This window comes from Phascolarctos cinereus, unplaced genomic scaffold (assembly GCF_003287225.1).
Source record: "Phascolarctos cinereus isolate Bilbo 61053 unplaced genomic scaffold, phaCin_HiC Scaffold_726;HRSCAF=1367, whole genome shotgun sequence".
Taxonomy (NCBI): domain Eukaryota; kingdom Metazoa; phylum Chordata; class Mammalia; order Diprotodontia; family Phascolarctidae; genus Phascolarctos; species Phascolarctos cinereus.
In genome coordinates, this window is record NW_027556098.1 from 156409173 (window position 1) to 156433255 (window position 24083).

The following is a 24083-nucleotide window of genomic DNA, read 5'->3' on the forward strand; positions in this document are numbered from 1 at the left end:
TTGTTTTTTCAAAAACATTTTTGGAGGTGTCTGTTTTATACCACGTTTGCATTGGACAAGAGGTCCAAGATAAGTCCTGTTCTATTTCAAGTATAGGTAAATTAATTCATTGGTTACCTTCCCTAGCATTTTATTGAATGCAAGTTAAACAAATACACACATATATGTATGTATATACACATATGCACACAATAAAATATGTATATACATATAAATATGTATGTGTTTTTTTGCTTTGTTTCTGTCTGTGGACCTGTGATTTTCTGAGTATAAAGAGCTACTGGTGAGGAACTCTGTTCAAAGTAGATCAGCATCTTTGCAACTTTGGCCTGGATTTACTACCTCACCAAGAGATTTTGCCCAGAGTCACACATCCAGTATATGTCAGAGACCAGACTTGAATACAGGTTCTTCCTGACTTCTTGACTCCTGACCAGCTTTAATCTACTACTACTCCATACTGCCTCTCGTATATGTATATGTATGTATATGTGTATGTGTATGTATGTGTGTATCTGTGTATAAAAATGTTTATATGCATGTATACATAGATATTGCTTTTATAGTCACTTTTCTTTTTTAGGTGTGCTATAAATGTACAAATAACTCAAGGATTCAAAGTATACCTACACCACATCAAAGCTAATGGTCCACTAGTCTGTTAGAGTCCAAATCTTTTTTTAGGGGGTGGAATGGAGTATCCAATCTAATTAAAAGACATTGGAGGGTAGAACTTTGTCCTGGGATGCAACAACAAAAACAAAAAAAATGCTTCCTTACATAGTAGGTGCTTAATAAATGTTTGCTGTATTGAACCTATCCTCATAAGCACGAACTGGCTACAGATTAAAAAGGATGCTTTCACATGAAAAGAAAAGTTATGCTGCCTGGGAGAGGGAAAAGCTAACAAAGGTCCATCCATCATTATACACAAATTCTCCAACTAACCATGAACACATGCATATATAAAACAAAAGAAATCTCTTTTCTTACTTGTAGTCACAATTGAACAAGGCTGTGAAATATGCTTCTAATGAACTGTAGGTTAGATGTCCTAAGTTTAACAGATATATGTGTGTGCATAAAAACAAAGGAAACTATTTCTACATTAAAAAAAAATGTGTACACCCCCACTCCCACTACTTAGTTTTCTTCCTTTTAAAAATCTTTAGTCTTCCAAGAAAATACAAACTATGATGCAAAGTTAAAATTAATGTGATTTGTAGTACTATTTTTACTTTCTTCTAACTCAGGAACCTGCCTACAATACAAAGTAATGTTGTTTTTGTTATTAATTTAGTTTGAAAAACCTGTTGCTCAACTACAAAGCTCATGCTTAAAAAAGACATCCAAATGTAAGATAATGGAGTTGTCCTGTGATGCTGGAGCTGTCAGGATTTTTGTTACTCAGCCTGAAAGTCAGTGTGGGCTGTCTCTGGAAAAACTGCTACTTCAGCACTTCCAAATGAATTTCAAGTCTATGCTCTATTTTATCTTTTGTAAGTTTAATGTATTCAGCAATAGCGAACTGACAATTTAAATAACTACATTTAAAAACAAACGATGCATTGATGTTAATGTGTGAAAATGGTCCCAACCCCTGGGAGTCTTGGTTCCCACCATTGTTTACTCTGACAACAGGATATAATTGCTTACTTACTTGGCAGCAAATTTTACCATCTGCTTGCTTGCATGGTCTCCCACAGCCACAAGGGCCTGGACATTAAACTGCTGCTGACGTAGTACTAAGAAACACTGCTTCCCTGAATAAAGAAATAGAAACAATGCAGGTATATTAGGATCAAACTACTTCATTTTTTTTTTTACAAAGAGGGAAAATGTTTCTTCACTTTAAAATAAGGCTAAAATTCCCAAAGCAAATGATTATAGTTTTCTCATATGCATATGGAAACCTCTTTCCCTTATTTAAAAAAAAAAAGGCTCAGATTCTTAAAATCTAGCCACTGCTCAAATTCTTAAAACCTGGTCTGCTTGCATTAGTGATAGAAATTCTTAGATTCTGCCCAGTATGATGGATGTTCTAATAAACCTTGTCTCTGGCTGGGAAAAAAAAAAGCCTCTCACCCAGTTATTTGCCATTAATAAGTAATTTAAAACATTTATGCAAGTTATAGAATTCAAATCAGAAGAACATAACAAAAACACAATCTTTAACAAAATACACACAGTCTTTTAGGAAAAATGCTTTTTTTCTTGCATTATGAATTAAGTTAGTATTACTGCAACTTCTATTAACTTCAAGTCACTTCTATAAAAAGCAACATAGTAAATAGAGAAATTCATATTCTCAGTTTCCTTTACTTTTCCATCTATAATTACCCAATCCTTTCCCCATTTATAGTAGTACTATTATTTTCTATCACAAACTTTCTAGGTACCCATTTAAACTTCTTTCCTTAAAAGATTTTTCTCTTCACACTTCTCAAGTATTGATTCTTTCCTATTCAACAATTCAAAAATCATACAATTTTAGAGACAGAAGGGACCTCCACACTCATAGGGCCACAGGACCACAGCTCTGGAGCCACAAGGCCCTCAGAGATAATTTAGTTCCATCTACTCATTTTCTAGATGAAAAAACAGGCATGGGGCAGTTAAGGTTACACAGTAGTGTGCTTCACAGGTAGAATTTTAATTCAGGTCCTCTGACTCCAACACCTCTTTCCACAACGCCACACTGCATCCCATCACTAATTCCCCCCCCATCACTAATCCACTCCCCTCACTTTACAGGTAAGAAAACAGACCGAAAAGTTTAACGACTCATTCACAAATTTAAGAGCAGCAACTAGAATCCAGGTCTCCTACACTGCAATTTATTATTTTTTCCTATACTTCTCTTTCCCCCTTTTATATAAAAATGTCATCCCCTTGAAGAACAATGGAAATGGAATTAGAAATCACAGGATCATAGATTTAGAGCTGCGAGATATTTCAAAAATGTCATCTAGTCTAACCCCTTAAGTTATTTATATATATATACACATACACACACACACACATACATATATATATATGTATGTATGTGTGTGTGTGTATATATATGTGTATATATGTGTGTGGGAACTAAGACCCAGGGAGGTAGACTTGCCCAAGGTCACACAGGTAGTCTCAGGTTTGACTCCAGGCTCTGTCACTTATCAAGTATATGATCTCTAGAATGTAATTTAACCTCTCTCAACCTGTTTCCTCATCTGTGAAAAGAGGAAGACACCACCCCTTACTCTTCCAAGGCAGACTCTGGAGGAGCCTCCAATCAAACTTTGGGAATCAGTTTCCTCATACAGCATTTAAATCTAATTTAAGATTTATAATTGCTATTCTCATTATCACACACTTAGAGCTTTAAAAATGAAAAGAAAACCTAAGAATATTCCTTGATTTAAAAAAAGAGAGTAGATGTTCTATGTGATGCCTTTCCTGATTCTCTCCAGCTGCCAATGCTCTCTCCCAAAACTATCTTGTATTTATTTTGAATGTTTTATATAAGCTTAAATATATATAGATAGAGATAGAGATAGAGAGAGATATATATAGATATGTTTTCTCACGGATTATACAATTTTTTTATCTCTGTATCCCCACTGCCTGGCACACAGTAGGGTCCAAATAAATGCTTAGTAGATTTTAGTTAGCAACTCAAAATGTTATTTGTTGAGTCTTCCAAAAGGATGTCAATCTCCAGTTAAATATAAAAGGATAAACAGAGTCTCAATTATACACATAATCTACCTAAATTGTTGACCATACCTGGTTAACTGGAATATTTGTACCATTTCTTTACCCCAAAGCCACAATCCTATGTTTTCCAATCTATCTGCTAAAATAATTTCAAATATCATATAATGGGAAAACACTGTGGCATGGTCTTAAGATGGTAGTTTATTATCATGGGAGAAACTCTAGATATACCTAAAAACAACAATGTCCACCTTTAAGAACTGCCTTGAACTAACTCCAGATTGTTTAAAAAAAATAATAAAAGAAAGAAAAGAGTGAGTCACGGAAGAAGGTACATTTACCATCACCTTATTCTAATGACATGCAGATCTGGAGACCAGGCTTCTAGAATCCTCAACTGTCAGTAAATTCAGAAATGCAACCCTAAACTCAAGGCTCTAGCAACAAAATAAGACCAAGCAACAAAGTTACAATGAAAACTTCTAAGAAGAGCTAAGGGTTATCCCCATTGTGTAATTTCTTGTCATGTTGTTGACCAGAGGGACAGGACCATCTGGACTGGCTGGCAATGTCTTAAAAAAAGCCAGAAGTTTCTGTAGAAAGTTGAGATGCATGGGAGAAGTAACATGAGACAGAAGAGATAAAAACGAAAAGCAGTGAGAATAGAATGACAGAGATTAAAAGTAGAAGCAGCTGGAGTAGAGTACTGGGAATAACAGACACTGATATTAACATGGAAGCAAAAAAAAAAGGCGGAGAAGACAGAACAGTGCTATCATCTGAAGTGGGGAGGTACAACATCCAGTACTTCTTAAAATTTTAAAAAAATCATTATCGATATCTTTTTTCATATGAACTTCATTTCTGAAAATATCCCTCTCACCTCCTCCATTCAGCAAGCCATCTCTTATAACAAAGATTTAAAAAGAGAAAAAAAGCTATTCAGCAAAACATACCCTAGCTTTGACAATATTTTACACCCAAAATTCCCCGGCCCCAGCCCCCCTCTCAAAGGATCCTCTTCTCTGAGCCAAGCTTTGTCATTATAATTATACCAGATTCAGTTTTGCAACACTGAGTTCAGGGGCCTTTGAAGATACAGCTCTAACCTTCATTGAGAGACAGAGAAGGATGGAGGGAGGGAGAGAGACAGCAACACATGGAGACTTGGGAGTCAGACAACCTGCTCTGTCACTAACTGGCTTTGGGCAAACCACTTCACCTCTCCAATTCTTAATCTTTTCACCTGTAAAGTGAAAATATGGACTACTTGATCCTTAAGGTTTCTTTTAACTCCTTAAACACGATTCTGTGACAATAAACACAACTCTTCAGTTTAGGAGGTATTAATAAGTATACAAAGGAGTGGCAAGATAAACTATTCATAAACTTTCTGTTTTCCTGAATACAACCAACAGAACAAACCCATATATTTTTATCTGGATTATAAATTTCCTCTAGTGAAAAGCACAAAGCAAAATTTGAAGAAAATTTTCCTAATATCAAAAGAGAAAACAGTAATTTGCACATGACTTGAAAAGCAATAGCTCTAGAAAACACTGTTATCCATGTGGACTCCATGTAGGAGGAAGCATTTGGGTTGAATTTTGAAAGGAATTGGTTATTGTAAAAGGCAGAAACGAGGTGGAGTGGTGGCATGCCAGCAGTGTGTATGGAGATCATGGCTAGTTGATTGTGACTGTCTTCCTAAGGCTGAATCCTTCTTGCATCTCTGGTCTAATTTAACTTGGTCATGATTAATACTTCTTGGATAAACTGCTTTGACAGGATTTTGGTCTATAGACCAATATAATTTCTGAATATGAATTTGAAATTTTAAAATAAAATCCTATCAAACAAATGTTCATAGTATACCCTCATTCTACGAGACTTCAACATATATACTGATTTCCCCCCAAATATCCTAAGCACTCGGTTCAACTTGTTCACTTGCCATGACTTTTCCACCCTACCGCAGCTACACAACAAAGATAGATTCTTGATCTTGCGTTCACACACAAATATACCTCTTTCATGTTCCAGAATTCCCAAATCCTCTTATCTAACCATAATCTACCGGATTTTCACCTCTCCCTCTGCCTCCTCTTACCAAACCCTATTCTTTGCCTGCATCATGACCTCCAATCCTTCAACCCATTCTCTCTCATCTCCCTTGCACTAACCACTGTCTTCTCTTTTCCCCATCTCAACCCCCTGGTAAACTAATTCAACTCTACACTGTCCTCTTCTCTTGAATCCTAACCCCCTCCTTATCATATTTCCAATTATGCCCAGTCAAGCCTCACTGGATCACTTCCACCATTTGTAGCCTTTCTCCTATACACACGCTGCTGAATAAAAATGAAGAAAACCACACAACTAATTTGACTGGTTCCTCTACAAATTTATATTATACAACCTCAACAGGGCCCTCTCTGTGCTAGATAATCCTATTATGCTTCCCTTATCAACTCACTATTCTACTCTTCACAGGGGCTCTTTCAATTTTCTTTTCTCCTCAAACCAACCATAGTGTACCGCCCCCTTCCCCCATCCCCAGGCCACTTTTTTCAGCTGAAAACTTTGCCTATTTTATTGAAAATACTGAGGCTATTTGCTGAGAGTTCCCTTTTCTCTCTCATTCTCATCTCATGTCACTTTAGATATCTTCTGCCACTATGTCCTCCTTCATCTCTGTCATACATGATAAGGTGGCCCTACTCCTTATCTTCTCTACTTGCTCAATCCATCCTGTCTCCTCCAACAAACTGCTTCATCTGTCATCCCCCATCTATCACTTTTTATTTTCAATCTCTCCATCTCTACTGAGTCATTCCCTATTGCTTACAAACATGCTCATGTCTCCTTCACCCTCAAAAAATCCTTCCTTCATCTTTCTATCCCTGCTACCTCTCTTCCTATATTTATTCTGCCTTTTGTAGCTAAACTCCGTGAGGCTTTCTACAACTGGCACCTCTATTTCCTCACTCTTTTTAACCTTTTACAATTCAGCTTGACCTTATCATTCCACCCAAAAATGCTCTCTCCAAAGCTACCAATGGTGTCTTAGTTGCCAAATCCAATGGACTTTTCTCAATCCTCATTCTCCTCTTCCCTCTCTGCAGCCTTTGACACTGTTGATATTATCTTCTCTCTAGGTTTTTGCACATCACTCTCTCCTGGTTCTCCTCTTCCCTCTCTAACCACTCAATCGCCTTTGCTGTATCCTCATCCACATCATGTCTTCTAACCATAAGTGTCCCATAAGGTTCTGTACTAGGTCCTCTTCTCTTTCTCCCCTATGTCATTTGACGATCTTATCAGTTCTATGGATTTAATTACCATCTCTCTGTGCTGACAATTTAAAAAATTAACCTATACTGCTCCAATCTTGCTGTTGACCTCCGAATTCAAATGTCCATCTGTCTTCAGACACCTTGAATTGGATGTCCAAAACATAATTTCTTTTCCCCTAAACCCTCCCCACCTCCTACCTTCCTTCTCTCTTATTGCAGAGGACACCACTATCTTCTCAGTTATCCAGGTCTGCAACCTGGGTGTCATCTTCAACTCCTCATAATTTCTCTTACCCCTTTCTCCCCCATTCAATCTTTTTTTTTAAAACTACTGCAACACTTCATGAATAAACCCCCTTCTCTCTTGACACCACCACCACTCTAGTATATGTCCTCTTCTCATGCCTGGACTACTGCAAAAGCTTACTAACGGGTCTGCCTGCCTCAATTCATCCTTCATCCAGCAGCCAAAGTGATTTTCCTAAAGCACAGGTCTGACAATGCCACTTCCCATTCAATGAATTCCAATGGCTCCCTATTACCTTCAGGATTAAAAGAACAAACCAACCCTCCAAAAAACAAAATCCCCACAAAAACCTGTTGGTATTCAAAGTCCTTCACACCCTAGCCTCCTTCTACCTTTCCTGTCTTCTTACATCTTACTCCGTGTCATATACTCTTTCATCCAGTGACACTGGCTTCCTGGCTGTTCCATGAACAAGACACCCATCTTTCAACTCCGGGCATTTTCTCTGGCTGTCTCTCACACCTAGAATGCTTTCCTCTTCATCTCTGCCTAATGGCTTCCATTTTCTGTAAGAAGCCTTTCCCAATCCTTCTTATTTTACTGCTTTCCCTCTCTTAATTATTTCCTAATTATTCTTTATTAGGAATACCGGAGTTACCTACCTTCTACATAGACCTGGACAAGTCACAGCCTCTTGGTGTCATTTTTTTCAACTGTAAAATGGGCATAATAATAAAACCTGTCCCACAATGGTAGCTGTGAGGCTCAAATGAGATAATATACGTAGAGCACTTTGAAAATGCTACCTATCATCAGTTATTCTAATGATGCTATTTGGCTGCAAATCATGAAATGTCACTATCTCTGAAGATCAAGATTGTGTATGACTTAGGGCAACAGAGAGACATATGGTGGGTGTAATTACACTGAAACTTATTATCAATGACAATTTACCCTCAAGAATATATTACCCAGGAGGTGTATGATCAGAAAATTAGGTAGATTGGTAATGCAGGGAGAATGAAAGATAACAGATGGACAGCTTGTATGCTGCACTAGTACATATGTAATATTTAAAAAAAAAATGTAGGCAAAGAACCTCCCTCCCTCCCCTTTAGTATGTTAGGTGGATTTCTATTGAGCATTTTTTCAAGGAAACAGGTAAAAAGTGCACTTGATGAAAATATGGAGATGGATTGACATCAATAACTTTGTGAGGCGGTCCTAACACTGATATCACAAATTCAGTAAAAATATTAAATAACAAAATAATAATAATAATAATTTTTTTTTAAAGGGTAAAGAGGTAGCTAGGTGGCGCAGTGTATAGAGCTCTGGCCTTGGAGTCAGGAGGACCTGAGTTCAAATCCGGCCTCAGACACTTGACACTTACTAGCTGTGTGACCCTGGGCAAGTCACTGAACCCCGAATACCTCACCAAAAACCAAACAAACAAAACTAAATAACAGCAGCTTAGGAAAGACCACAATGTACTAGACAGAGAGCTGGCTTTATAGTCAGGAAGACCTGGGTTCAAGTCCTACTTCTGACACATAATTGTTTTACCTCTGTGACCCTGGGTAAGTCATTTAACTGCCCAGTACCCAAGCATTAAGACTATAAGGTTGATCTGTTTTTGTAAAGGGAGTTCCCCACACTGGTGAGGTTTAATCCAAGAGAAACAAGCCAGCAGCTTACTATAGCACTTTATGATTACGAGGTTCTTTCACATATATTACCTGATTTGATCTTTACAACAACCTATTATGTAACAATAACTTTAGCCTGAAAAATGTTTTAGTTTGCAAGTTACATTTACTACTTTATATGATTCTTACAACAGCCCTTTTAAAGTAATGAGAGTATCTCTTACTCTTCATTTTTCACACCTGAAGCTCCAAGAAGTCACAGAGCTTTAAAGAGCCAGGGTTGGATTTATTTTGATCATATGAAACTGCTGAATACTGAAATCCTATGGCTTTCTCTCGTATTCTCTGACTATCAATATAAGTGACCAGTGAGCAACAACTTCTCTGCATGGCACTTATTTGAGATTTGGAAAATTGAGCAAGCAATCACGTCACGTCTGAATGAATAACTGAGAAATGTCAAGAAACCTTGTCTGAGCTTTAGGACGGGAGAGCCAGGAACACAAAGGTACCTCTCGGTGAATGCAAGTGATCCTGTTTATGCTTTTTTGATTCTTAAGCAACTTCCTGAAAAAATTCACCTTATATAATGTCTATTTCACTCTCCAATTTTAGTATTCTTATTCCTCTGCCTTTAAGTGAACATTCAGATCTTAGAAGTGATTTCTTTGTTCTGTGTACAAAAGAGGACTAGAAAAATATACTTATAAAAGACCAAATCTGATAGCTAAGATATGCCAATCTGTGGAAAAATATCAAAGGACTCAGTGCCTTGCATGCACATATATCAAAAGAACTCACAGAACTACAAGTTTAGCATAACTGAGCAAATTCAGAAGATATTACTCATTTCAGAAATATAGACAGGAAGAGCTACCAATATAATTTTAAAGTTAACACATTTCTATTTGTCATTTTCCCCGAAATGGCCGTCTTTATTTGAATGATGTAGACTTCAGCTGTACTCTAAGTTTCAGTATAAAAGTACTAAATTATTTGCCTATGTATATAAAGAAAAGTTACTTGGGGTGGGGGAAGATGGGAAGAGAAGATAAGAAAAAAAACAAAAAACAATCTGAGGGGTAAACTGTTGTACCATCTTGAAGTGAAGATGAGAAGTTCATACTTTAACCTTGGGCAGCGGTAAACCACTGGAGACTTTTGAGCAGATGACAAAAGCAGTATTTAATAAGAATAATCTGGTATGATTGCATAGGAAATTCCTGCAGCATGAAACACTATTAGAAGACTATGGATATAGTTCAGGAAGGAATTGGTCTAGGAACTGGACTTATGATTTCACTGGTACAAGAAATTCCCTGATGAGGAAATCCCTGCCTCTAACATAAGTTGGTACCTTTCATGCAACTTAGAACTTGAGAGACATAATAATAATAATAATAATAATAATGATGATAATTATGATAACAGATAACATTTACATAGTGTTTATTATGTGTCAGGCACCTTACTAAGTGCTGTACAATTATCTCCTCCACAATACTGAGAAGTAGGGTCTTTTGTTATCCCTGTTTAGCAGATGAGTAAACTGACACAAACAGAGGTGTTAAGTAACTTGCCCAGGGTCACACAGCTAGTAAGTGTCTGAGGCTGGATTTGAACTCAGGTCCTCCTGACTCCGGGTACAGGGCTTCATCCAATGAGTCACCAGCTGTCTCTACAACTGCCTACAACAGTGAGAGGTTAATTAATTTCCTCAAGGTTATGCCATCAGTACGTGTCAGATGTGAGACTTGAACTCAAGTCTTTATTACTCCAGTTGCAGGTCTCCATCCACTACCTTCTACCTCTTAGGAAAGAGGAAAAAGATCTAAACTGGAGTTAAGAGAGAAGCAAAGAAAAGCAATTAAAGATTTGAAGCAATACGAAAGAAAAATCACTTATATCCAGTGACTAGGAGAACAATGGTTACATGAAAAGAAACAAAAGATCAAAAGAAAGAATTTGTTCTAGGAAACAGATAAATTCAGTTTTAGACAATTTGCTATTTAATAACCCTTAAATTGCTTACTTTATACTGGAGCAGAGTTTCTTAACTGGTTTTGTCTCATGGACTCCCTCTGGCAATTTGGTAGACTTTTCAATATATGACCTCTCATCGGTGCAACCCTTCTCAAAATGTTTGTTGCGCGTATTGCCTAATTGCAGATTAGTTAAAATAAAGATATATATTTTTTTCTATCCAAGTTCATGTACCCTGAAATCTTCTCACGAACTCCAAGTTAAGAACTTCTGCTTTAAAGGTAGTAATCAAGTTTAATAACAGTTCTGAAGTAGCAGTAGAATCATTTAAGTAATAATTTTTTATTTACCACTTTCTACCTCAGAAATGTGTGGCATTCATGCTGTCAATGACTAAATCTATGATTAGGTAGTGAGCTTTGCAAATAGATAATAGAAGTCATTCCTACAAGACAGTTTTGTGTACATGTACAATACAGGGTACAGGACACTCAATTAAATATTAATTCGAGTACAGTTTCAATAGCAGAAAAATATAGGATATGCTGCATCACCCCCAATACACGAAAGTCATAAAGTGCAATGGAAAACTTGTGTGCCTTTCATTACGCACATAGAAAAAGGAAACTGCAAATTAATAGAGAAGCTTTGCAATTTTAATAAATCTCTAGATGTTTTAAAATATCCTCCACCTCTGAAACACTGATGTCCGTTGAGAGACATGTCATTCAACAGAATTTGTATCATTACTTCTAAAGTAATTACTTATTTTGAAGACAGTTTATAAGCAGTGCATTAAGAATATTTCTGTCTAGAAGCTTTCTATCACTGATGTTTCAAATCCTCCTACAACTTTTCTGGGCCCATTCTGGGGTGGGAGGAAGAAGGGGAAACATGCTACTATTTTTTAACTTGAAGGGAACTGTGGCAGTTCAGAAAAACCTCTGGTTTCCTAGGCCTAAACCTTCTGACCCTGCTCCGCCTCTTCTGTAATCTACTGAGAACAAACTTCCAAACTCATAGATAATTGGCTCAACTTGTCTGCTGCACCAAAGGCAGGAAACTAATCTGACATAACTGAATGAGGCTCTGCCTCTATAAGGGCTCTTGGACACCTTCTGCATTGAAGAACAACTCTGACCGGTGGGACAGCCTAGGTGTCCTATCAAAGAAATGATATAAGCTCAGAGGCAAGGGGAGAATGGCACCTCTCACCTAGAACTCTGACCTCCTCCTCCTGCTGGGTCTAAAGATCATTATATCCGAGGTGAGGATACTATGGGTCATGTCCCTTCTAGAGATCCTGGTTGAATCCTAGTGATTCTGATATATCCTCCTGCTCCTCTCTTCCCCTGTCCCTCTCTCATCCTCTCCCTTCCAGGCATCTTAAGTTAAATAACTTCTTTCCTTTCTGTGAAAATAAACTTGTACATAATAAAAGGCTTATTGCTTTTCTGTAGCATTGATTTTGTTTCTTCTTTGGAAATCTATTAATGTACCACCCAGGTATATCTGTCCATGCTTCATGAGAATGAGGATAGTTTTATTCTTTTATTTGTATTCCCAGCATTTGGCACATAGTATGTATGTAATAAAGGCTTGTTGATTGTGACTTATTCAAGTAATACAAATTATGATCCATCCTGGGCAACTCTTTTCTACCTAATATCATCCTGATTTTTCTTCACACCTTGAAGCTATCAGTGGAGTCCTTGGACTATTTACCTATCATCCCAAGGCATCTTTTCCTATTATACATTTCCCATAAATCTGCCCTTGATTTTCTTCAAAATTCCTCACTGGTCACATGATGCAACCTGTTCATTCTCATCATACGCCTTTCCATTTGCCCTCTGAGTAACAGTTATTTTCAATTCTGCAGAAACTGCTGTGATACACACTGGATAGCTATATATAAATACCAGTATAGTACTACAAAGGAGAAGCTTGAGGTCATTGGAGAACTTTGCAATTTCCTATAATTAATCCAGTCTACTCTCCTCCTGTTAAAATACTGCTCCTACAGAACACCACTTTTGGAAAAAAATCTGCCCAACTTTTTGTGCTGGCAAAGAACTGGAAATTGAGGGGATGCTCTTCAATTGGGGAACAGCTGAACAAGTTGTATATATGATTATGATGGAATACTATTGTGCTATAATGATGAGCAGGATACCATCAGGAAAACCTAAGACTTACATGAATGGATACAAAACATAATAAACAGAAACAGGAGATCATCGTACACAGTAACAGCAATGCTGTACAATGATCAGCTGTGAATGACTTGGCTATTCTTAACAATACAATGATTTAAGACAATTCCAAAGGATTCACGCTATTATTCACCTCCAGAGAAAGAACCGATGGAGCCTGGCCTCAGACATTTATTAGCTGTGTGACTCCTGCCACTTAACTCTGTTTGCCTCAGTTCCTCCTCTGTAAAATAAGCTAGAAAAGGAAACCACTCTAGTATCTTTGCCAAGAAAACCCCAAACGGGGTCAAGAGGAGTAGGATGTGACTGAACAACAACAAAAATCAAGACTTGATTTGTTGTTTTTTTGATTGTCTAGATTTAAGAAAATGGTGGAGAAAATGTTTATAATGCAGATTTAGGGTCAGTTAGGTGGCACAATGAATAGAGTGCTAGGCCTGGTGTCAGGAAGACTCATCTTCCTGAGTTCAAATCTGGCCTTAAGTCACTTACTAGATGTGTGACCTTGGGCAAGTCATTTAACTTCTGCCTTAATCCACTGGAGAAGGAAATGACAAACCATTCCGTATCTCTGCCAAGAAAATCCCATGTACAGTATGTTCCATGGGGTTATGAAGCATGAGACATGACTAAACAAACAACAACAACCAATATCTATATAAAAGTACTATAATGAAAATCTCCAAGTTCCAAAAATGCAATTGCAATGGAGTAGGGAAGAGAAAGACGCAAGAGGTATTATGGAAGCAGATTGAGGACATGGTAACTAATCAGTTACTAAAGGAAGATATGGAAGAATTAATCACAACTTAAATTTTAAATTACTAAATTACCATTTAAAAAAAATAATGAAATGGGCAAAAATCTGGTTTTGTGAAGAAAAAAAAGACTGTAAATTATCAGTTATCTGAAAGAAAGAATACAGCAATTAGGAAATAACAGAGCAAAACAGAACTTTTAAAAAATTGCATCAAAAACAAAATTCCCTATGTATATATCACTGTACTAGATTTCAAAAGTATTTTGTAGACTACAAAAGGTCAAAGAGCAGCATTAAACACTGTTAACAGACTTTTCAAAGCTTTTACAATCCAACAAACTAGCAAGAAAAGATGTTATCATTGGGCTACAAAGAGCAGATGTTCTGCCACCAGTCAGCATTCTCTCTCCTCTGAAGTTCACTTGATTATACTTTTTGACCTACTTCAGATCATGGCAGCTGTTGTATACCAACCCTCATAGGTCATCCTCCCCACCCTTCTCAAAACAGATCAGCACCGAGCTCACCATCTTCCTCTCCTTGACCTCATCCCTTCCCTTCCCATCTTTTCTGTTATACTGCCTACCTTAATCACTTCCTTCTAACTTTAACCTCTCCTTACCTACCGGTTTTTTTCCTTAGTCTCTTCAAAAATGTCCAAGTTTCCCATATCATTAAAAAGCCTTCACTAAACACTAGAGACTCTTTCTCTCTCTCACTCCTCAACCCTATGCAATGAGTCTTTCAGTCTCATCACAATATGAAATTTTTATTGAAATTATGAAATTCTCTTAACAGTCAAATGACACAGTCCTTTCTTAGCCCTCATTCTTCTCAATCTGTCTGCTATGTTTGGCAATGTTGACCACTCTCCTCTTGGATGTTCTCTTCTTGTTGGGTTTTCATGACTAATCTTTATTTTACTTTTACCTACTTCTCTAATGGCTCCTTTTCTTCTAAGGGCTATGTCTTTGGCCTTCTTTTCTCCCCACACCAAGGGTTCTTAGCTTTTTGTACATCATGGACTCCTTTGGGAGCCTATGAACCCCTTTTCAGAATAATATTTTTAAATTCATAAAACACATAGTATTGGAATAGAAACCAATTATGTTGAAATACAATTCTCAAATTTTTTTTTCAAAGTGGACCCCAGGTTAAGAAGCCGGGCTCTACAAAGACATTCTCTGGTTGACATCATTAGTTCCCCCATAATTCATTATCAGTTACGATTTCTCCTCCCACCAAATTGATATGGTTTTCTCAGTGGAAATGGCATTAAAGAAGAAGCATTACCACCTGTTTTGTCACTACCCCCTAAAGATTGTAGGACCTTTCCATATGACTTTGAAATCTTCCATTTACATTGGCTTTTCCATTAAAATCGAGGGCAAGGTCTGACTTCCTTTTCTTTTTAAAATTAATTTATTTTTAGTTTTCAACATTTACTTCTTCCATGAGATTTTGAGCTCTAAATTTTCTCCTACCCCCTCTTCCCCCCTCCCCAAGACAGCATGCAATCTGATATAGGTGCTACATATACATTCATATTAAACATAGTTTCACATTGATCATGTTATTAGTAAGATTCTTGAGCATGTGAATTGTATCATTTGTTTTTGTATCCCCAATGTCTAGGAAAGAGCCTGGCACATAGCTCGCACTTAACAAATTTTAGACTCACTGATGTCTATGTAAATGATAAATATATCTATATTCAGCCCCAGTCTCTTCCTTGAGCTTCAGTCTAACATCACTAATAGACATTGCAAATCAGATATTCCAGGAATATTGCAAACTCAGCATGTCCAAACAAAACTCAATTATCTTTTTCTCTCATACCTACCCTGTTCCAAACTTTCCGATTTCTGTTGCAAGCATTACTACTTTTCCAGTCTCCCAGATTGGTAACTATGGTGTTATCCTTGACTCTGCCCTCTGTCTCACACTACATATTTAATTTACTGTCAAATTATTCCATTTCTACCTCTCTAACATCTCCTGCATCTGACCCCTTCTCTCTACACACATAGAAGCCACCTTAGTTGAAGACCTCATCACTTCTCCCCTAGATTATTCTAACAGTGTCTTAATTGGTCTCCCTACCTCAAGTCTCTTATCACTCCAGTGCATCCTATGAGGCCAAGGTGACTCTCCTCAAATGCAAATTTGACAACACCCCCCTACTTAATTAACTCCAGTGGCTCCCTACTGCCCTTCGGACAAAATACAGGCTCCTATGTTTAGCTTTTAAATTTCTTCACAATGTGTCAGCAACCTATTTTTCCAATTTCAATTTACAATACTCTTCCCTCCTGCATTATGCAATGTAGACAACTAAACTTCTCTCTGTTCCTTTCACATGACACCCCATCTCCAATCTCCAAGCCTTTGCACTGGCTGTCCCTGCTGATCAGAACATGCTGACCTCACCTCACTTCTGCCTCATGGAATTCTTTTCTTCTTTCAAGATGTAGCCCAAACACCACCTTATAGATGAAACATTTCCTGATTCTCCAACAATAGTGCCCTGTCTCTCTAACCATCTTGTAAAAAAGTACTTGTTATCTCCCCCAAGAGAATGTACCTCCTTTAAGGAGGATTGTTTCATTTTTGTATTAATATCCCCAGTACCTGGCATGTTTATTGTTGTTATCATTATTATTATAGGGACCAAGAAATATGCACAAGTAACTTTCTCATAAACTCAAATTTTTAAAAATCACACATAAAACATGGTAGCAAGTATAAACACAAAGGAGTAAAACAACCTTGTAAGAGTAGCATCTGGAACTCTCAGAGTGAGCTGTATAAGGAGAACAAAATGCTTTTCAGCTAATTTAAAGGGTCAAAGGGAAGATCAAATTAAGGATCAGACTGGCACTTGGGCTTGATGGACAAGACAGCAGACCAAAGAGAGAAGGTCAAACTAACCAACCCTTATTTTGCTTGTTTTTCTTGCAAAGGAGAATGATCACTCAATTAGGAAGGAAAAAATCAGAGAGTGGAAATCTAAATAATAAAGGAGATGGAAAGAGCACCTAGCCACCCTCATGGAGGGCAAGTCACAGGCCTGGATAAAAAAAATACCTGAGGGCACTGGAAAAACTGGCTGTGACTATAGATCTCTGTCAACGATACTGGAGGCACACTGAAATAACTCGATCAGCAAGTATTTATTAATAGACTCACTCTCTTTCAAGATGCAGCTCAACACTCAATAATTTGACACTCATGTAAAAGTATGTAGCCTTTGCTGACCCCCAATGGCTAGTGTACTTCCTCCCTAAGTCTAATTGCCTTATATTTATTTCACGCATATTTCTATATGTAGCTGTTATCTCCCTCTTTAGACCACAAGCAACTTGGGGCTATTTCATTCTCTGTATTTCTATCTCCAGCACCTAGCACAGTACCTGACACACTGTAGGCATTTAATAAACAACTGATTGGTTAAGTGCTCACTATGTGCTAGTCACCATATATATTTAAGTACCTACCAATATATAAAATGAATAAAAGTAGTTTTGGCAGGAGGCGCACTAGCAGCTGGGTGACAAGGAAAGACTTCACGTAGAAGGTGAAGTCAGCTTCATGTGAAGCTGAGTCTTGAAGGAAATTCCTTTAGAAGGAATTCCAAAAGGCAGGGATGGGGAGAGAATACCTGTGAACACACAGCATAAATGCAGAGATGGAAGATGGAGTATTGTGTGTGTTAAACAATGGGTAGAGGACAGCATAGTTGGATTGTAGAGAATGTGGGGAGTAAAGTAGTAAGCGGCCAGGTTGTGAAAAAGATTTCAATGCCAAAAAGCATTTTATAGAGCAAGAAGGGTGCATGTGCAGGCCGTGCGCGCGCGCGTGTGTGTGCGTCTGTCTGTCTGTCTGCGTCTCTGTGTGAAGATCAGGTCTGCATTTTCAGAAAATCAACTTAGCTGCTGTATGGAGAATGGATTAGAATGTGGAAAAGCTTGAGGCAGGGAGATCAAATAGGGGGATTATTATAGCAGTCCAGGTAAAAAGCAATGACACTCCTGAATTAAAGTGATGATTGTGTAAATGAAGAGGAGGAAAACGACAGTGCAGATTAAAAAAAAAAAAGGAAGAAGGCAAAGGTTCCAACTACAGGCTAGTGAGCATGACTTCAGTTTGACAAAATTCAAGAAAATATTACTATTAAAAGATTAGGTTATGCGGCAGTTATGTAGAGAAATCGTCAATGAGCACTAGCAAGACTTCATTAAGACTACTGATCCTATGACATCATGGGGAGTGAATTCTAGGCTTGGGGAATGGTCACTGCAGAGATACAGAGAGAGGAGGTGGTGGTAGAATATCTATGTGAGATAAAGAGAAAAGACTAGATTGGCTGGATCGCAGCCTGTGGGAGGGGGAGTAATACCCAAAGAGCTAGATATGTTGGGGGTTGTGAAGGGGTTTGAAAGCAAACGAGTTTATATTTATTTCAGACTTTTTTCAGTTGTGTCTGACTCTTCTTGACCCTATTTTGGTTTTTCTTGGCAAAGATACTGGAGGGGTTTGCCATTTCCTTCTCTATCTCATTTTACAGATAAGGAAACTGAGGCAAATAGGGTTACAAGATTTTGCCCAGGGTCATACAGCTAGTGTCTGAAGCCAGATATGAACTCAGGAAGAGAAATATTCTTGAATCTTAGTCCAGCACTCCATCCACTGCACCATTAGCTGCCTTTATATTTTATTCTAGAGGCAACATGATGTTAGCTGGATGTAACATGGTCAATCTGTGTTTAAGGAAAATTACTTCGGCAGTAGTATGTCAAAGGCAACTTAAGAGATTTAAGGTAGGGAGAAAAATTAGGAGGCTGTTGCAGTAATATAGTAAAGAAGTTATGAGGGTCTGAACTGGGATGGTAACTGTGTAAGTGACCAGAAGGAGTTAGATGGGAGAGATGCGAAGTAGAAACAGCAAGATTTGTCAACTGATTGGAGATAAATTTGTAGACTGAGAGAAGTTGACAGTTAAAGGTTAATGAATCAGATAATTGGCCAGGATACTAAAAGATGTCAACAAGTTTGAATGATGGGTCAAAATAGGGTAAAATTTCAATTCTACACTTAGTTTCCTGCCCCTCCTGACTCCCCCTTTTCCCCCCTCAACTTTATAAGCTAGAGAAAGACTAGCCAAATAACAATTTAGTGGAAAAAGAACTAGTAGATTTAGTGGACTGAAGCTTTAAATAAGTGTGACATGGTAGCCAAAAAAAATCATTGCTATCCTCTACTGCAGAGTCAGTGTCCACAGAAAGAAGAATGCTGATAATTCTGTTATACTCTGACATAAATCATACTATTAGAAGATTAGGTAAAAGAATCAGGAAATGCTTAATTTCAAGAAAAGAAGATCTGAAGAGGACATTAAAGCTTCAAGTATCTTAAAAGAAGTGGTATGAAGGAGAGATACATTCTTCTTGGCCTCATATGGCAGAACTAGGAGCAATGAGGAAAAATTTCAGAGAAGCAGATTTAGGTTTAATGTAGAGAAAAGCTTTCTAATAACTAGAGTTACTCAAAAGTGGAAGGACTGTTTTGAAACACAGTAGATGAGAAAATGTAAAAATTTAAGGCATTAATTGATAACAAGAAGTCTGAATAACCAAGGTAGGCCAAATCAGGCTTCATGATTTAACTTCTAAGGGATGCTAGTAAAGCACTGAGTATTGAATACTAGGTTCTCAGTAGTGTCTTAAAAGATGGCAAGCTCCTTGACAGTAGGGATTGTTTCATTCCTTGTATCTGTAGCGTCACCTCCTTGAACAGTGCTTGGAACGTAGAAGGCCATTAATAAATGCCTGACTGATTAAAGTCTAGTCCTTAGGTTATTATGGTCCTTTAGCATAAGGCAAAATGTCTTCTGGAATTAGTCATGGGCAAGTATTTTAAATTAAATACCACAAATAAAATGTTCATGAATTTTTACAAGAGAACCTAGAATAGTACATTCAAATAAGATATTCATAAATAATTAAAAACACACCAATAATCTTACCTTTAGCTCTGCTTGTATGAATTCTGGCACGAACCCAAACTACTTCATCAGCTTTTTGTACTGTCAGGTCTTTAACTCGAACCAAAATTCGATCTGCACAAAACAAGTTAAACAAGTCAACAAGGTTGAACAATTAAATCTCAAGTCTAAATCAAGTCAATTTAATCCCTCCTCCCCCAATCCTATTTCAGTGTAACTATTAGCTTCAGTAACTGGCATACAACTAGGTGAATAGTTTTATCCTATCACCTCTTGATAACTCTTAGGGTTTTCTATTTCTTATATCACTACTCTATCAAAATCCAAGCATAACAAGATTTCAATGACAGCAACAAGGGGAAAATGATTGTCTTTTTGTTTCCTTAACTGAAAAGTGTTAAAGTCTACAGTTGAAATTAGGAGAGGATTACAGGGAAACGTATAAAGTAATAATTAAGGGTGAGGTTGGGTATGATAAGGAGCAAAAATGGTTACTAATAGCCTGGTGTTTATTTTATATGTTGAAAAATAAAAAGGTTTGGCTGGTGACCCACATTTAAGATAGTGAGTAAAAGTAGAAGTTCTTAACCCGGGATCTGTGAATTTGTTTTGTAAAATATTTTGCTAACTGTATTTAAACACAATTTCCCCCCTTGTAATCCTATGTATTTTATTTTAATTCACTTAAAAACCTGAAGTGATCCAGAGTCTTCACAAGGCTGTCAAAGGGTTCTATGACACACAAAAAACACAACTCCTGACAGATAAAACTGTCTTGGCAAAAATGATGGTGGTAACTGGATCAATGCACTTAGTAAGACACACTAAAGGGTTAAGTAGGATTAATATAAAATAATGGGTTTTATCTGTTGAATTTGCAATACTGTATAGATACCACTGCAGTAGAGTACGAATCTCTACCAGACTGTCTAAAGGATTCATGACAAAACAAAGGTCAAGAACCCCTACACAAGGCAATGATAGCTGGCACAATCTCAGTTTTGGATGATCTTGGATGAAGAACCATCTTTGATTTATTCTACATTAGTACAGTCTGTACACTGACTAACCTGGGCATGATGAAAAAATGGGTTCAGTTATTACGCCACCAATTAGGAAACCCAATCTAGCGCAGAAAATCCATTTGGTCTGAACTAGAGGACTCTTACTATTAGTGCAGAGGAACTGCACTACATACATATACACATGTACATATAAATTCATACATACATTTACATCAACTCATATAAAAGAACAAATGATCAAACACCTCAAGCCCATGTTAGTTTTTTGGTGTGGATCTGTTACTTCATCACTATAGGGAACACCTTCTAGCAATGCAAATTTTTAACTTGTTGAGCTCTTGTAGTAGGTTATGCTAAAACTACCTTAACAATTTGGATGCTTCTTTAACCTCTTAAATTTTAAATAAATTATTTCAATTTACGTATGAGGTGTTCCTGATTTAAAAAAAAAGAATCTAAATGCACTAAGGGAACTGACTTAACGGCAATTTGTGAATCTCTTATAAAATAAAAATACTTCTTGAAAGCAACAAAAGCATCCTGACTTCTCTTTTTTTGGAGGAGTTTGGGGCAGAGCTCAGGTGAGTCCCCGCTTTTACTCCACCATCTTGACTCCACCCTGACTTACCTTTTTTGTAAAGTGAACCTTGCTTATCATTTTTTGAAATCAGGGCCCAACTACACACCCACCAACCCCACTTCATTTTCAGTTTTTATATAGCTTCTTTTTCCAACTGTTTGCAGAGAAAACCACTCACATTAATCTAGAAAGAGAAAACAAAAGCAGGAAGACAGGGATAATATCCTTTGACTCAATCAAATCATACTTGTAATTGTGAAGAGGCTCCTTATTCCCAAAGGTTTATTATACTGCCTGAGAGAAGCAAAGCGATGTCATGTGCAACACAGAAACTGTAATTACAGTACTACACTCTAACAGAGAGTACATAAGAACAAATTTCAAATTTTGGTCTAAATATGCTTCATTACAATTTTTTTTTTCTCTTCTGAAGATTTTAAAGAGCCCTGGATCTGGCATGGGTGGAACTGTGTTCCACTACATGGTCTCTGCCACTCAGGTCCTTGTGACTCTGAACAATCATTTAACCTTCTAGGCCTCAGTTTCCTTATCTGCAAAATAAAGGAGTTAGATTAGCTGTCCTCTAAGATCCTTTCACAAACTAAGTGTGATTATTATGATCCTCCTACACAGAGTACACTCAACACAAGCAAGAGGCAGAAAAGAAATAGGTAATTTCTTTGGAGCTGAATAGTCTTCACAGCCAAAAGCAAAAAAAAGGCACATTGGGGCAGGTAGGTGGTGCAGTGGATAGAGCACCGGCCCTGGAGTCAGGAGGACCTGAGTTCAAATCCGGCCTCAGACCAAACACTTGACACTTAACTAGCTGTGTGACTCTGGGCAAGTCACTTAACCCCAACTGCCAAAAAAAAAAAAAAAAGACAGATCAATGACTCAAAACATTTTTTGCAACTAGAGCTTCCTAGACTTGAGATCAAATCTACTGAGATCTATTATCAACTGGACTAAATAATTATTTCTCCTTTGTATAGATTCAGTCAATAGGAGACAAGAAAGGGAAGAAAGGCAAAACAGTATAATCTCTTACTAGAAAAATTTATTTAACTCAAAAGGAAAAAGTTGCAAGAAGGCCATGAGTGGAAGAGTAATGAATAGGCAGCCAGAATGATGAAGCATAAAGCCAAAGCAACACAGAATGAATTCACTAGGAGAGAATTTTGAATAGTTGATTGTTTAGTTGATAGTTCTGGAGACTGAAAATTCCAAGAAGGTTTGGTGAGCTGTGGAGACAGGAGACATGACCCTTCCTTCTCCTAAAATTCCACCTACATTAAGAATACGAATTTGGAAAAACTATAGTAGCAAGTATCATAAAATTACAACTGAGACGGTATTAAAAATTAAGGTTGAATAAATGAACTCTGAGGTTTATTCCAAAACTAAGATTATATGATTCTATAATTTTAGAAATATAAAACTAGCACAAGGAATGATTATATTGATTGGCCATATCAGGTGCACTGTAGCATTAAGTAAATTTAGAAAGTAAAGTGAATTTGTGATGAGGAAATAGATTAAGTGCAAAAGGGTGTAAACAGAATTATGAATGTACTATATCCTAAAAGTACAAAATTCTTGGGTAGTTCTCTTATTTGAAGGGTTCAGCTGTCTAAAGATTTAGGAGCAGTTTTAGTTTCACAAAAATATTTTGAATATAATTTTTGATATAAGTCCATGTATCAGGCAAAAAGATTAATAAAAATTCAAGTTATTAATAAAGATGAACAAAAGAATGCTTTTAAAATCAAGGTTTTTATTGGGCAAAAAAATCATAGAAAAAGCAGAATTCAGATTTCAAAGGAAATAATCATGAATTAGGGTCAATTTTTAATAGCAAGCTAAAGGCTAAAATAATGGGGAAAAAAAGATAACAATTTTACAAAGGTTACCATGCTATACATTTAAACTACAATTACCATCCCCAAATATTTTGAATTAAACAAAAAGAGAGTATGGGAAAGAATTAGTAAATTCAAAGCAGGCAGAAATAATCACAATTGTATCTAACGAGATATGTGCCTAGCCTAGGCAAAGCTTTGTAAAGAATCCAAAGCAAATGCATTTGAGGAAGTTAACCTTAAAATATCATCACGCCTAACAAATATCTAATTCCATTTAATAATGTTAAGTTCTCATTTGAAATACCAACTGTTTCTGCAAGTGGGGCCTTATTTTACTGTCATTTTAAATCAAAGATGGGATTATGAACATATTTAAATAGGATATAACAAAGTATGATTCACACTTTCCAATCAGGCCTTTTATTGCTCTTAAGATGACAGGCTTGTATACCAACCACCAGAAGGAATCTTATGAGAGATCACCTATTCCACAGGTGTCATTCCTACTACATTTCCGAGTGCTGCCCAAACCAGATTAAAATGTAACTGGGAAACATTTAACAAAATAAAGAAAAACACAATAAGACATATATAGTTTTCTAAGTCATTATGTGCCCGAAGGAATCCTTACATGTGGTTCAGTATCCCGGTTTCTATTTGAGTTTAACACCACTGATATACCCCAACTTCCTTTTTTCCCCCTTAAAAAAAATGAGGAAATTGAGGCCCAGAGAAGGAAAGTGACTTTCCCAAGTCACA

At 37.0% G+C, this 24083-nt stretch overlaps 1 protein-coding gene across 1 annotated transcript in view; it reads right to left on the reverse strand.

Annotated features, from left to right (window-relative positions):
- DARS1 (aspartyl-tRNA synthetase 1) overlaps positions 1-24083 on the reverse strand; it is an 82417-nt gene that overhangs the window by 54970 nt on the left and 3364 nt on the right. The window contains 2 exon segments of the mRNA XM_021009452.2: positions 1661-1763; positions 19879-19971. Of these exon segments, the coding sequence (XP_020865111.1) occupies positions 1661-1763; positions 19879-19971 (196 nt within the window).